We start from the raw sequence: 15,412 nt of genomic DNA, 5'->3' as shown, positions 1-15,412 counted from the left end.
TTATCAAAAAAAAAAAATCCTTACAAGTTTAAATAAAAATTTCTTTAAAAAATCTACAACAGTAAGCTAGAGTGTAAATTCTTACAAGCATACTTCATATATTTTTTTTTTAAAACACAAATAGACGCAGTCTCATATGAATTTACGGTCTGACTTGTTATAATAGTTTTTTAGAATAAATTTTGAAAATAAAAAAAATCAATTTAAATCATTATCATAAAAAATACATTTGAAGTGGTAAAATAAAATGTAAAAAAATGATTTTTTAAAATTAAATCATTTTAATATGAAATGATGTGAATAAAAGGTTAGGATTGAGATGTTCAGGTAAAATGATTATGAAAGGGTCCGGTCCGGATTTTGTACAGGGTACTATTGTCGGCTATATAAGGTACTTTGGATGGAGCCGGACGTTCGATCTGTTCACTCGGTGCATCCAACGAAGAAGAAAATCCAAACTTATGATTCATGAAGCACATCTATCAAACTCCTATCTATGAATCTTTACAACGCCAGTACATCGGAGACCTATGCAGTTTAGTATAGCAATACGCTAAAAAGAATTATATCAATACGTTGAAACGAGATGTTCCTTCTAACCTACCTTTTTCTCCCCGATGCACCAAATTTAGACTAGAGTCCATCAGCGTCAAGTGCTTCGTGTAATGAACCTTCCTGGGTTAGAGTCAACTAGTTATTGTTAGTTATATAACAGCCCGACCTCCAGGCACCAATCCAACATGTTAACCGGGTGCCCGAATTCAATACGTTGAATGAAGTTAAATAATCGCGCATCAAAAAGGCTGTCAATGCTTGCTCATCCCCACCATCCGCTGAGAACTAAATCTGTCGCATGCGCTATCATCGCTATCCGGACGCTCCATTTCGATATTACTGACGTTCTATATTCTCCATTTTACCACAATTAGTCCTGTTCTAATATCTGATGGGACCGTCCAGGCTTCCAGATGCAAACTGCCACCTCGCAAGGGAAAAAGATGAGACTAATGTACGAACGAAAAGAAATGGTAATAAAACGAGGTTTAACTTGCTCCTAAATTCCAATAATCTGACTCAAGAGAAAAGGTAGCTTTTCATGCCGTTCCTTGGTGAATTAAACTTCCAAAATACAACTACTTAAAAAGACCCCGTCTATTGTTATTTATGCCAACACACACAATAAAAAATAAAATAGGAAAAATATCAATTAAGAACTGTTGAAGGAAATTCATATCAATATCAATCATTTGTTATTAAAACTCAAATAAATATTTGTTAATTCGACTTAGCTTTTATCAACAAATATCTATTAGGATTTTAACAACAATTTATTTTAAATTAACAACAGTCCATCTCGGTGTTTTCCATTCTGGTTTTTACAACTAATCCTTAACTAATATAAATTTCTTCCTATGGTTCTTGATTGCTATTTTCCCTAAAAAAATGAAAAAAAAAACTAACCTGTTGGACAATTGGATTTGTTGATGTAGTAAATTCATCCGTCATTCCTTCCCAAACAATCTTACCCTTGTGTAAAAATAATAACCTATATATTCATGCAGTGACTTCTCAGGAATAGGGTGCATCAAGACCAGGCTGAGCAAGAGACAATCCAAGCAGAAGACCTGCAACCAATATGAAAATAGCCTTTTACCTGTCAATAGCTCTTTTAATAGTACTATGTTGGTGGGTGACGACTACATAAGATGCAATCTTCCCAGGTTTTCCAAGAGCATCACGTCCTTTTATGTGAACAGAGCGGATCAAATCCTCAACTACAGTAGAAGCTATGGGATCCAGACCAGCGGTTGGTTCATCATACAAGAGAACCTGTACAGTAGTGCAAAAAAGTAATCTACCAAGGGAAGATGACTCTGTTAATTAAAAATAAACACTGGCTAAATTTATAATATATAATAATCAACAAGAGAAGCAACAGTAACTAGGAGACTCAGTATCTTGATTTGTCATTGTAGACAAAATTGATATTCTTCATTCCAAAACTAACAGCAAGAACCACAGGCAGTAGAAAGAAATTAATTGGGACGAGGGAGGGAGGGAAAGAAGAGAAGGGAATTACATGGAATTAATATCCAAATCATCTAATGCAGTAAAAGCACACATCTTTTTAGCCTAAACAACAAACTCAGGAATACAGTTCGTTGAATTCCTGTTCCAATTGTTAAAAAAATTTAGGAAACAGGCTTATCAATTTTTTATAAATGAAAAAAAAAAAAACTTTCCAATGAAATTCATGTTATTAGGATTAAATTTGTTCCCAGGTGCACATGCCTTCTCAATTGTCTTTCAAAGAAAAGGCCAATGACCTCTACTCGAACAAGCACACCACATGTCCATTTAAGCTTCTTTCAATGATTGATGTCATTGGTATTACTTCTCATCCAGATGGAGACATACCACTATCATCTTCAAGTGTCACGTTGTTTCATCCAAGTGAAAACAAGTCTCACACTTCAACAGCCTCCATAAAACATCCTCTCTTGTGAATCTTGGGAACTCCATTTTGCAAATCTTGTAGGGGTTTAATTGTCATGCTGCCTGTTCCTCTTCCTTCCCCCATTGCCTTTTTCTTGCACCCTCAAAGCGCTGGCAACCTGGTATGATAGGCACTCCATTAATTCCTAAAATTCTGCTATGTGACGCTCCATGTCGGTGATCCTCTTATCAACCCCCAGTATGCAACTTTGCTCTATGGAATGAACACACTCTTCCATGTTGGAGGCTTGGGATTGCATTCATGTCATGGTGATCTGAGGAAAGATGACTACGATGCCACTGATAAATCAAGGTTTTCTTTTTTTTTTTTTTGGGGGGGGGGGGTTTTGGCAGATAGAGACAGGAGATGAGAGAGGAGAGGATTGACACATGCAAGAGAGAGAACTGAAAATTCACTTAATTGCCAAAAGTCAGCCAACGCCCATTTATAGCCATTGCCCCTCTAATCTTTATAACCTCCTTAGCTAACGTTTTCATGGATGTGCACACTCAACAATCGCTCTTCATATGTCATGCTTAAACTAATGGTACATATTATATGCTAGAACGGTCAGCGAAAATGGAGACAAAAGGATGACTTCTTGCTGCAAAAGAATGGAGTGGTTAAAATTGTTCAAATATGTAAGGGAAAACCCACCTTAGAGAAAAGTTGACAACTTTTTGGTTGAAGTGGGAGGGCATATGTCTCTCCAAAGCCAGATTCAGTGTCGTGTCTTGTCTATGTTCATGTTGTGCTGGTGAGCAGATGATAAGGTGTTCTGAGTTGGCTTACAGCAACTCATGAGATATATTACAGGTATGCAATAAACTTATTCACTCTTGTCTATTTCCTCTTCAACGTTTCCTCTGCTATTTCGTGATCCATTGTATTGTTAGTGCTATGACTGTTGTACTGTCATTGGGTGTTGTATTCTACTTGTTATTGTAATCAGCGTCAAACTTGTCCACGGTGATCTATGGAGTATTTACGCCAGTTTGGAGTGCTGTACTATTTCGTCTTAATAAAAGTAATTATGTTTCATTTTCCATACCAGTAGCCTCTTGTATTCCCCTATCTAGGGCTAATATTAGACTTTAAGGTCATGTTTGGTAATTCTTTAAGGCCCAATTCCTATTAGTTATGATTCTATTGCCACATATGGTCCACTTGGTTTGTCTTTTCTAGTCTGAATGCTGATTCCCATGGAAAACCTGTTAATACCTTTCATGGAATAAGCACTCCTCAAAACCTATCAATGCCCATTTCCAGTTGTCTAACAACTATACCCTATTCTCTCCTCTCTCTTCCACATACCTTTTGATTTTGACTTCCTCAGTTTCATCAGTTCCCCCTTCCACGATCAGTCACGCCACCATCATCCTTGTCCCCATCTCCACCTCCAACCTCATTATGCGCCAGCATCCACTTCTTCAGCATGTCCATATTGGTTTTGAATGCCAGATCTGCTTCTTTGGAGTTTCAACACCCCTGATCTGCTTCTCCAGTGTTTAAATGTAGCCATCATTGAGCTACTTCCATGTTCGATCTGCTTGCCCATTTGAACATAAACTTGATCTCAACTCCCTTGCTAGTCCAACACACCACCAATGATGATGGTGAACAAGGAAGATGAAGCCAACAAATTTCAACTTGAAGTTGCGTGTTTTCAAGGAAGAATGCAATGTCATCTTCATGGTCTGCAACACCGGCTAAGTTCCAGATATTCAACACAACTCTCAATGATTGCTCAAGGAAGAAAACGATTTCGCTGAATGTGTCTTTCGATTTTGCTGGTTTGATTTGTCAGACCTAGATTGAACTTTATTTTGTTTGTGCATCTGATTTTGTAATTGTGCTTGCTTCATTCTTATTTGCTTCTGATCCTATGAGACCAGCAGTGATGAGGATGAAAGCACTAGTGAGGAAGAAAGGAGATGACAGTAGGAGGAGTGGGGACAATATTTTTCTGGAGTGAGGCATTTTTGTATTTCTACTTTTATTTCTATTTAATTAAAAATAAAAAATGAACTCTTCCTAATATCATACCAAACATGTTCACAACAATCATCCTTTCATTCCATTCTATTCTCATCCTTTCTATAAACCAAACTGACCCTAAGGTGAACAAAATTTTAGCAGTCAACGTACCTCTGGTTCTATCGAATCATTTGTAGTGTCATAAATAATGGACCGAGCTAAGGCAACTCGTTTTTTCATCCCACCAGACAACTCTGAAGGCAGCCGATCCTCGACACCCTGTTAAAAAACAGCTGAGAATTTAGTCTATATGCTAGAGACAAAATGGCAATGCACCAATGGTCAAAGAAAACTAAAGGAATATGAATTAAGTAGTCTAGCAACATTTCTTAAAACCCTTTTAATTTTCAGAAATTGTAATTTTCTCAACCCTGCTACTTGACAATGCAAAGATCACATAATGGTTGCAACAAGTATTAACAAGTATAATTTGACATGTTCAGATGGGAAAAAAAGATCCATCTATAGTCAGGAAGAAAATTGAAACATGAAGTTTACCTTTAATCCAACAGCTGCCAAGCTTTCCTTGACAAGCTCTGAAATTTGATCATCAGACATCCTTGAGTGTTCATACCTGGTCAATTAACAAAGCTGATGCTATTAAATAAAACATGTGCAACACAGCAAAATCAATTAATTTTAAGTTTTTGTCACCCCCAGCATAACAATTTTATAGAGTAAGAAAGAACAAAGGCAATATTAGGACTGCATCTTACAAGAGAAAACCAACATTTTCACGTACAGTCAAGGAATCAAAAAGAGCTGCACTTTGGAACACCTACAGACAAATAAAACCACAATGTAAAAGCAATAGCAATGAAGAACAAGCATAGTGCATATAACTCTAAAACTTACTAATCCAATCCGAACACCAGATATCTCTTCATCGCTTATCAAACCAGCCCTCTTTTTACCTCGAATGTAAACCTCTCCCTTCTCATTTAACAGAGATAATAAACAACACATAAAATTAGAATTCAATTGAAAAACAATTTTGTTTACATCAATGCCATTAACCCAATCTGAATGTAACTGCAGATTTACCTTGTCTGGAGCAAGCAATCCTGCAATAATCTTCAAAACAGTAGATTTGCCAGTCCCAGAGGGGCCAATTATTCCAACAGCTTCACCATGTCTGATCTATTCATAATGCAAGAGAAGAAATGAAGTAAAAATATTCAGCAAGCTCCCAAAAGCACATATTGAAATCAATAAGACCTCCATTCCTAACATAACAGAATAGCAGTCACACTGATTATCACACCTTGGCATTTTTTTCCCCTCTTATTTCATACAAGCATGCGGCAGAATCCATAAATTAAAAAAGAGAAAATCAATGAAAGGATAGTTACCTTGAAGCTCACACCATTTAGGATTTTCTTTTCCCCAAAAGACTTGTAGACTTCCTTGCACTCAATAAGAACATCAGAATCATCCTCATGATCCCGTATTGTGTTTAAGTGTTCTGATTTAGAAGAACCCTACAATATACTTGTTATCAGCTAATAAAAAAAAAAACAGAGAACAAATTGTAAATCTCTCATAAACCAGAGATATTGACTTCCCAAGCTATGACACAATAAATAATAAAGGAAAACGAGTGATCTTCAAAACAGAGAAGCAAGTGGATGCATTACAGGATAACTTCCGGTAACACTTGCACCGGGAAGCAAATAGCTCAAGTTGGGTAAACTGATAGACAATCTTGCGAAGCATACACCAAAAAACAGCAAACAGGGCATGAACAAATGGTAATAATGAGCAGGTAAATTTGAGGATTGCAGGGCGCAAAGCAAAAGAATAGTTATTACATACAGACGGCAATGCTAGGCAGCTAGCATTAACTAAACGATAACGACGGCACCCACTAGTAGGGGAAACAGGCTCGCAAGAAGCGGTCAAAAGAACAACGAAACAGGCATCGAAATAAAATTTGAGAGAAGAGCCATCTATAAAACTTCGCTTTTGGAAACAAAATACTACAGAATTACATTAAATTTAATCGCCGACGACTCGTCACTCGTCAAGTTTCGCGGAGAAGACACACAGGCACAGACAGCTTTCCTATGCTCGTTTCTTTGCCTAAAACAGAACGAATTGATCTCCCTTGCATCTGCAGCCGCAAATTTAGAAGATCGATAGACGCCGTGTTGTGTGGACGGGGGAAACAAAGAAACGCTTAATAGGGAAAGCATTTTGCCCGGGAGCAATTGGTTTCTTTATTGGAGAATTAGGGATCCTGGGTTAAATAGAACAGAACCAGAAAAGGCAAAAGCCTTGCGAAATTGCTGAGATGTATTGGAAATGAAACTGAGTGATATGAAAGCAAGCAGGGAGGGATTTGTGGGCAGAAAAGCCCTTGAGCAAAAGGAAGTAATTCAGGGGTACACAAATCGATTTGCAGGAAATAAAAATCTCAATCGAACAAAGGATCGCATAATGGTCAATGGGAAATGTTGAAGCCACGTTCCGAGACGCAGGCACGCGGATTAATGTCGGGCAAAATAAGAAGAGCCGAGTAGAAATGCCGCGGGGGTGCTGGAAGCTAAGAAGGGAATTGATCTGCGAATTAATTACTTCCGTCTTAAGTATTTTAATAATACCATCCTCCAATGCCCAGATATGCCTCCAGCATCTTCGATGAATAATTCTGGCTTTATGAGATAAACAGTAAAATAAATTATCCAAATGTTCCGCTGTAAAAAATATTTACTCAGATATTATATTAAGAATCATTCAGACTGGAAATAAGTTTGTATTTGTAAAAAAACTCATTTTTAATGAAATCATTAAAAATTTTGCAATCAGACTTTTTTTTTAGTGAAATCATTTTCTTAGCGAATGAGTTAACATTTTTTTAATTGACAAGATATAATATTCCTTATTTTATTTTTTAATCAACTTTCTTCACCAAAAGTTGAGTTGCCTCATTTATAAATTACTCAAAATAGAACAAGCAAGCAATATGGTGATTACTTGTCTGCCTAACCACCAAATAAAAATGAAAATAAATGGGAACAAAAGCCTCAAAATTTTAGTCGACCTCATTACATGCCGAAATATTTGAATTGTTCATATCTTTATTTAATGATTTCACACTAATTGAATAGTTGAAAAGTACAAGTGTTGTATTCAGCCAAAAATAGTACAGAATCATCAAATAAAGACATAAACGATTCAAATTGAGTAAGAGTAGGTGAGATGAAAGGGGATGATGATAAAGATAACATGTAATGAGACTTGAATTGAGTAGAATTTAGAGAGATAAAAAGGGATGATAATAATAATGAGGTTAGCATGTAATGAGATCAATTAAAATCTTGAACCTATTAATCCCTTGCATTTTCATTTTCAATTGGTAGCTGGATAGACAAGTAGCTACCATGTCGCTTGATCTATCCATCTCGAAGAATATTTGGATAAGGCAACTCAACTCTTAATGGAACAGGCTGGAGAAAGTACAATAGAAAATATTATATCAGTTAGAAAAAGCTAAACTCATTTACTAAGTGAACGATTTCACTTTTCATTAAAAAATAATAATTTCTAACTTTAAAGTTATTCTTGGCCTGAATAAATTCTTTACAAATATAAACTTGTTCCTGATTTGAATGATTTTTGGTAGAGTGTTTGGCTAAATACTTTTCATGGTACAACATTTAGGTAATTTTTTTATTATTATAGCATATAGGTTAAAAAAGGCATGTCCAATCCCAATACTTTATCAGTTTTACACTTCTTCTCGACCTTGCCATCTAGTATGATCCGAATTTTCTCATATTTTTTAGGGGTGTAAACCAACTTGGTAACCCGACAAGCAATAATTGTCCAATCCCAATACTCTACCAGTTTTACACTTTTTCTTGACCTTGCCATCTGTTATGATCCGAATTTTCTCATTTTTTTTAAGGGTATGCAACCAACTTGGTAACCCGACGAGCTTAGTCTCCTAGGTTAGTCTCAATGACCAAGTCGGGCTAGATCTTGGGTAGAGTCGAGAATAAGGGTCGGGCTTGACGGGCTACCCATTTAAGCCCTTTTTAATAAGGGTTTGGGCTTGAAAATTTGATATTTTTTAGGTAACCGGGCTTCGAAGCCCGGCCCTTTTAAGCCCTAAAAAAAGGGGCTCGGGCCCGGGCGGCCTGTAAAGCCCGTTTTATTTTTTTTAGCTTCCATATTATAGTTGGATTGGGTTTGAGAATTGAGTTTGAAAGTCCAAAAGAAACCCTACAACGCAGGCAGGGTTTGAGCAGTCAATAATGCTCCACGCCTCCACCACACAGGCACACCGCATGCAGTAGACCAGCTCCAGCAGTCTCTCACTCTCAAAATTGTCTCAGCCTCTCCGCCCTCTCGACTCTCGTCTCATCTCAGACTCTCAGGCTCTCACTCTCAGCTCCTCCTATCGTCTCTCAGCCTCTCAATCTCAGTTCTCGAGCTCCTCTGTACCATAGTTCGCAGTCAGTGTCATTTCCCGACTCAAGTCTCAGTCTCAAGCTCGTCTCCGACTCTCTGTCGTAGTCACAGTCTCGGCGCTCGCCTCTCAATATTAGTCTCAGTCTCAAGCTCGTCTCCGTCGCAGTCACAGTCTCACCGATCGCCTCTCAGTCTCGAGCTCGTCTCTGCAACAATCAGTCACAGTCTCAAAATCGTCTCTGCCGCAATCTGCCGTAGTCCTCAATCACAGTCTCACCTCTCGCCTCTCAGTCTCAGTCTCAGAGTCTCGAGCTCGTTGGTGCCTCACAATCTTAGTCTCGAGCTCGTTCTGTCGTGGTCTCCTCTCCCTCTCGCCTCTCAATTTCAGTCAACTCAGCCTCACAGTTACAGTCTCGCTGTGGTCTCCTCCTCCTCTCACCTTTTAGGTTTGCCTCCTTTATCTTGATCTGCTTCTGGTTATTTAGTATTGGTTACTGCTCTGATTGTCTTTCGATCTAGTGATTGCTGATTCCTAGTTTTTGATTATTTCTGGTCTCGATTTTGATTGTTGATTCCTGATTTTTGATCCTCTGCCTCCTCTATCTTGATATGCTTTGAATGCTGTTAGTTTATTTTTAATTTTGATTATATGATTTTATTCCTGATCCTGATAAATTAGGCCTTAATATTGTTCTGTTATTTTATTATTAGTTTTAATTGTATGTTTTATGCTTGTTTGCAATATGTCATCATCTAGTGCCAAAAGTAATGAAACTAGTAAGAAGTTAGTTGAGGAGGAAAGTAATAGAGAATCAACTCCTACCCAATTTACTACATTCAATAAGAAACCACCTAAGAAAGCTAAAAGTTGTACTTCAGATGTTTGGAAGTCCTTTTCTAAAGTGGTTAATGAAGAGGGAGCAACAAAAGCAAAGTGTAATGGTTGTGGCACTTTGTTAGCAAGTGGTGGAAATCATGGCACTTCACATCTAAGTCGACATGTTAAACAGTGTGTGGCTCTTCTAAAGTTTCATAATATAGGTTTAATGATGTTAGATAATGAAGGGAATGTTAGGCCTAGACAAATCAATAATACACGTATTCGGGAGTTGTTGGGGATGTTGATTGTTGAACATGATTTGCCATATTCCTTTGTTGAATTTCCTCTTTTAAGACAGCTACTTAAGGAATGTAATCCTGATGTTAAGATTATGAGTAGGAAAACTGCTGTGTCAGATGTTAGGAGATTTTATGAGCTCCAGAAAGAGAAGTTGAAAGTGATTTTATCAAAGAGTCCTAGCAAAATTTATTTGACTTCTGATTGTTGGACTGCTGTAATATCTGAAGGTTATATTTGCTTGACAGCTCATTTTGTGGATGAAAATTGGAAACTTAATAGTAGAATACTTTCTTTTTGTAAGATGGAACCTCCACATTCTGGACATGAATTAGCTAGCAAAGTTTTTGGGAGCTTGTGTGAGTGGGGGATTGAAAAGAAAGTTTTTACAATTACTTTAAACAATGCATCTGCAAATGATTGTATGGCTGAAATCTTGAAAGAGAGGTTGGTTTTGCAAAATAACTTAATTTGTGATGGGGAATTTTTTCATGTGAGGTGTTGTGCACATATTTTGAACTTGATAGTTCAAGAAGGTTTGAAGGTAACAAATGTTGCGATAAATAAAATTCAAGAAAGCATTAAGTATGTTAAGATGTCAGAGTCCAGGATGAAGACTTTCAAGCAATGCATTCAGCAAGTTGGTGGCATTGACACCTCAATAGGATTGCGATTAGATGTGCCTACTAGCTGGAATTCCACCTATTATATGCTTGATAGTGGAATTAGATATAAAAGAGCTTTTGTTTGTATGTCTTGTCGTGACACTAGTTTTAAACACTGCCTGTCGAATGAAGAATGGAGGAGAGCAGAGGAAATGTGCACTTTCTTACAGCCATTTGCAATCATTACAACTTTAATTTCTGGCACATCCTATCCTACCTCAAATATGTATTTTGGGCAAATATCAAAAATTGAGATTTTGTTGAATGAAGCCACTGGCAATCATGATCCTGTGATTTCTAGTATGGCGATTAAAATGAAGGAGAAATTTGACAAGTATTGGAGTGACTATAGTGTAATCCTTTCTATTGGAAGTGTTTTTGATCCACGAGCAAAGCTTGAAGTGATTAAGTATTTTTACTCACTGATTGATCCTGTAAATTACTTCATGAAAGTTAATAATATCAAGCAGAAGTTGTATTGTATGTTTGATCAATATAAAGAAATGGGTGGATCTTCCATTAATTTTACACTAAGTTCAACTCCAACACAAAGTCAACTAAGCTCAAGCACTAATGGAAGGATGTTAGAGAAGAAGAGGGAACCAACCATGTCTTGGACTCAAACTTATGGTGTAAGTTTTTATCTCATTGTTGTTAGTTTATAAATTGTAATTTCTTATTTGATACATTTGGATTTTTTTTTATTTGGAAGAAGCTTTCCTTGATGGTCACTAGTTTCCAGAGTTAGATGTGTTGCATTGGTGGAAGACTAATCAACAATGATTTCCTAATCTTTCGAGGATAGCATGTGATATTCTGAGTATTCCGATCACTATAGTAGCTAGTGAATCGGCATTTAGTATTGGCTCCCGTATTCTCACAAAGTATCGTTGCCGCCTCCTTTCGGATAATGTGCAAGCATTGATTTGTGCCCGCAATTGGTTGAATGGTTTTGTGCCATTTTATGGTAATTTTTATATTTTATCTTGTGATATATGTATAGATATATATTTGATAATGACACAATTTAATTGTTAATTATTGCAGGTGATGATGAAGAAGAAGCTGCAGAGATAATTGATATTGAGCCTCTACCTCCATCTTCCATGAGTGGACCTACATCTGAGGGTTCCAATATTTTATTTCTGGATGATGATGAGGGGGATCTTGATTAGGATTGATGATAATGTTTGTCTTCATCTTATTTAGACTTTTAAATTTTTTATTTATTTTTTAGATTATGTGAGACTTTGGTTGGATGTATGTTGAATTTTAAAATATTTTAAGTAAATTTTAATGTTAAATTTTATTTTATTTTATTTCTATCAGGGCTTATGGGCCCGGCCTTGAGCCCTTTAAATAAGGGCGGGCTTCAATTTTAAAGTAAAATTAGGGTAATCGAGCTTTAGGGCCTAGGCCCATAATATGGGCTAGGCCCGCCCGTTTACCAACTCTAATCTTGGGGTTAGTTCAAACCCAATCTTGTCTGGCCTAGTATATATTCATCTTATATGTTATTATAAATTTTTATTATAGTTAATTAATTTTATGAAATATTTTTCTTTTATGGATCATACTTAATATATTATTTTGTTGTTGTTATTAAAACTTTTAAGAGATCGACATCTTATTTTTATTTAAAATTTTAATTTGATTTCCTAACTTAATATTGTAAAAACAATATATGTTATTGAGTTTTAAAAAAATTAAAAATATTAGTTTTGATTAAAATATTATTTTTCAAGGGAATATTTTATATGGACTTAATTTAATATATAAAATTTATTTGTTATTTTATTTTTTTTATGGGAATAAAGCACAGGGGTACTAGACCCTTACATCAAAATCTAATAACTCACAAATGAAATTAGATGGAGCAAAAAACCATCTCATCTAGACAAGGCCTCCTTGGCAAGTTTATCAGTAACATCATCTACATCCCATTTACACCATTGAATTGATACCAACCAGTTTCTTCCAAATATATTTTGGATTTTTGAAAGAGTATCCTAATTAGGATGTTAGGGAGAAATATCTATATTGATATTGCCTCCATGCAATCTGATTCGATCACAATAGTCTTCCATCCTAAATCCCATACCCTCTTGAAAGCCCAAAGCACTCCCTATAACTCTTCATGTAGACTACTCACATGCTCGATATGAAACATAAAGCCACTAAGGAATCTTCCTTCATGATCACGGGCAACTCCTCTACATCCCGCCATTGTACCATCTTCTCTACTTATCTCGTCGACATTGAATTTAACCACTCCAAACCTAGGAGCAGTCCAGTGATCCCTCTCACAAAATGTTTGTCCTAACATTAGTTTTAGATTAGACTAAAATGACATAGCCTGTGCTTGAGATATGACACCTTGAGCTTCAAACTCCTTCCCCCTGAAACACTTTAAGATTCTTGCAAAGCCATAATTGCTGACATAGTATAGCAAACCAAATACCCCATCAGACGCCCTTCACCTTTATGTGCTTAGATAAAATGCAATCAATCTATTCAACATGATTGGTGTAAGATAAGAATTTTGATTTGAATTCCTTGGGAACCAATCTCTCCCAACGATCGAATGCTAAAGAACAATCACGTAATACGTGTAGTATGTCCTCTTGACACTGTGGACACAAATAGTAAGAATCATTAGTTTGAAGTCCTCTAACCACATGCAATGAGTTTGTCGTAAGCCTACTTCTCTCACACAGCCATAAGAATGTTTTATTTCTCTGAGGGATGAGAGCCTTCCAAATTTTCCTCCATAAAGATCTGTAATTTGAGGTAGAATTCGAACACAACTTCATGTAAGCAAATTTAGTTGTGAATTCCCCATTATTAGAAATCCTCCACATTACTACACAAAATTCTAGAAATTTTATTGAGTATATATGTAGGAAGATATTCAACAAAATTCATCCTATTCCCATTGCCAAACGAGTTCAAGAATTTGTCTACAGTTTCTTCACAAAGCATGCATGTCAGGTACAGTGCATAGGTAATCAAAGCCTTATGATAAGGCAATCAACAGTCCTTCCAAAATTTAACTTTCATCCCATGCATGTCGTTATGCAATGTCGTTAGAAGTTTCATCCATACATAACATAATCCACGCCAAGCACTAGAACTACTTCTTCGAGCTTCAACCTTAGGGATAATATCATCACCACATCTATACTTCTCCCTAATGAATTTAACCCAAAGAGATCTCTCTTATTGATCAAGTTCCATCCCAATTTTATTATAAAAGCTTTATTTTGATGGTGTGCCATCCTGAGACCAAGTCCCCCATCCTCTTTTTGCCTATAAACATCTTCTCAAGTAACAAAATGCATTTTCTTTTTAGAGTTTGTTTTGCCCCAAATAAAACAACAACACTTCTTATCAATTTCATTGCACATGTGAATAGGCAGCGAAGTTGATTTCACAATGTAACTAGGAAGTGTGGCTACAACAAAGGAGACCAACATATGTTTAGCTGCCAATGACAAGGTATTAGCCTTCTATGAGGATAGCCTACTATCTATCTTGTTCAAAACATATTTGATAACTATCTTTAGATACCCTCTAATGATGTAGCAAGACACCAAAGTACTTACTAAGATCATTAGTAGGAGTAAATTCAAGAAATTTATTAATTGCCTTACAAGAGGACTCTTAACATTTTTTAAAAAAGAAAACTTTGGATTTTGCACTATTAACTTTTTCACCAAGGATAAAATAAAAATCATCAAGACAGGCTTTAGTCATACCTGCTTGTTCTAAATTAGCTTCAGCAAGGAAGAGGAGATCATCCTCAAAAAAGAGGCATGATATAGCAACTCCATTCTTTTTTAGTCTAAACGAGATCCAGGCCTTATTATTACCCTCATTTTGAAATATGTGACCTAACTTTTCCATAGGTAGAATAAACAAGTAAGGAGACAAGGGATCAGCTCCTCTAGCTGGTGTAAACTGCGGTCCTTTCTCACCATTTTATATAACTTGCATTACTACTGTAGATAAACATCGAGAGACTAGCTCCATATAGTTTGAATGTAAATTTAACTCCTTTAGACATCCTACATCAAAATCCCTGTAAACATGGTTATAAGCTTTTTCCAGGTCGATCTTCAAAATCATACATCCACTTCTCCCTTACATCTTTTAAAAGAATGAATGATCTCTTGAGCGACAATAATATTATCTATACTTTATTTACCAGGTACAAAGCTACATTGGTTTAGTGCGACCACCTTAGGCATTATGCTTTTCAACCTGGTAGCAAGAACCTTAATAACAATCTTATACACCATATCGCACAAACTGATTGGTCGGAAATCCTTCATAGTCTTTAGGTTATCAACTTTAGGAATTGTAATTATATTTATATCATTAATACCTTTTACCAAGCTCAGTTTTTGAAAGATTTGTTACACAAGCTTGATAATAGATTCGCCAACCACTGCATATTAGTTCTAAAAGAAAAGAAGATTTAATCCATCTAGACCAGGAGCTTTTAAAGGACCTATTGAGAATACAATGTCTTTCACTTCTTGTTCAAATATTCCACATCCCATTAACTCAATAGAGAGGCTCTGTATCTCTCGAAAACCTCCTCTAAAAATAATCTCATTCGAATGAGTTAATTCTTCTACATATAGTTTTAGTAAAATATTATTTGCCTATCAATTG

At 36.2% G+C, this 15,412-nt stretch overlaps 1 protein-coding gene across 2 annotated transcripts; it reads right to left on the bottom strand.

Moving 5' to 3' along the window:
* Positions 1-442: 442 nt before the first annotated feature.
* LOC129305280 (protein TRIGALACTOSYLDIACYLGLYCEROL 3, chloroplastic) lies at positions 443-7,104 on the bottom strand. Of its 2 annotated transcripts, XM_054945300.1 has the most exons (10): positions 6,526-7,104; positions 5,887-6,015; positions 5,579-5,674; positions 5,390-5,467; positions 5,251-5,312; positions 5,033-5,108; positions 4,646-4,753; positions 1,655-1,830; positions 1,462-1,546; positions 443-975 (listed from the first exon to the last, which is right to left on the bottom strand). In XM_054945300.1, the coding sequence occupies exons 1-10, from the start codon at positions 6,727-6,729 to the stop codon at positions 937-939; spliced, it is 1,053 nt and encodes a 350-aa protein (XP_054801275.1). In that variant the 5' UTR covers positions 6,730-7,104; the 3' UTR covers positions 443-936. The 2 variants fall into 2 exon arrangements, with proteins under 2 accessions (XP_054801275.1, XP_054801276.1); XM_054945301.1 differs by lacking the exon at positions 5,390-5,467.
* Between the last annotated feature and the right edge of the window lie 8,308 nt (positions 7,105-15,412).

The sequence above is a fragment of the Prosopis cineraria genome, unplaced genomic scaffold (genome assembly GCF_029017545.1).
Source record: "Prosopis cineraria cultivar Desert tree isolate PC_DT_omini unplaced genomic scaffold, ASM2901754v1 PC3, whole genome shotgun sequence".
Classification (NCBI taxonomy): Eukaryota; Viridiplantae; Streptophyta; class Magnoliopsida; order Fabales; family Fabaceae; genus Prosopis; species Prosopis cineraria.
Note: the sequence above shows the minus strand (reverse complement) of the source record. Positions and strands in the feature narration are given on the sequence as shown.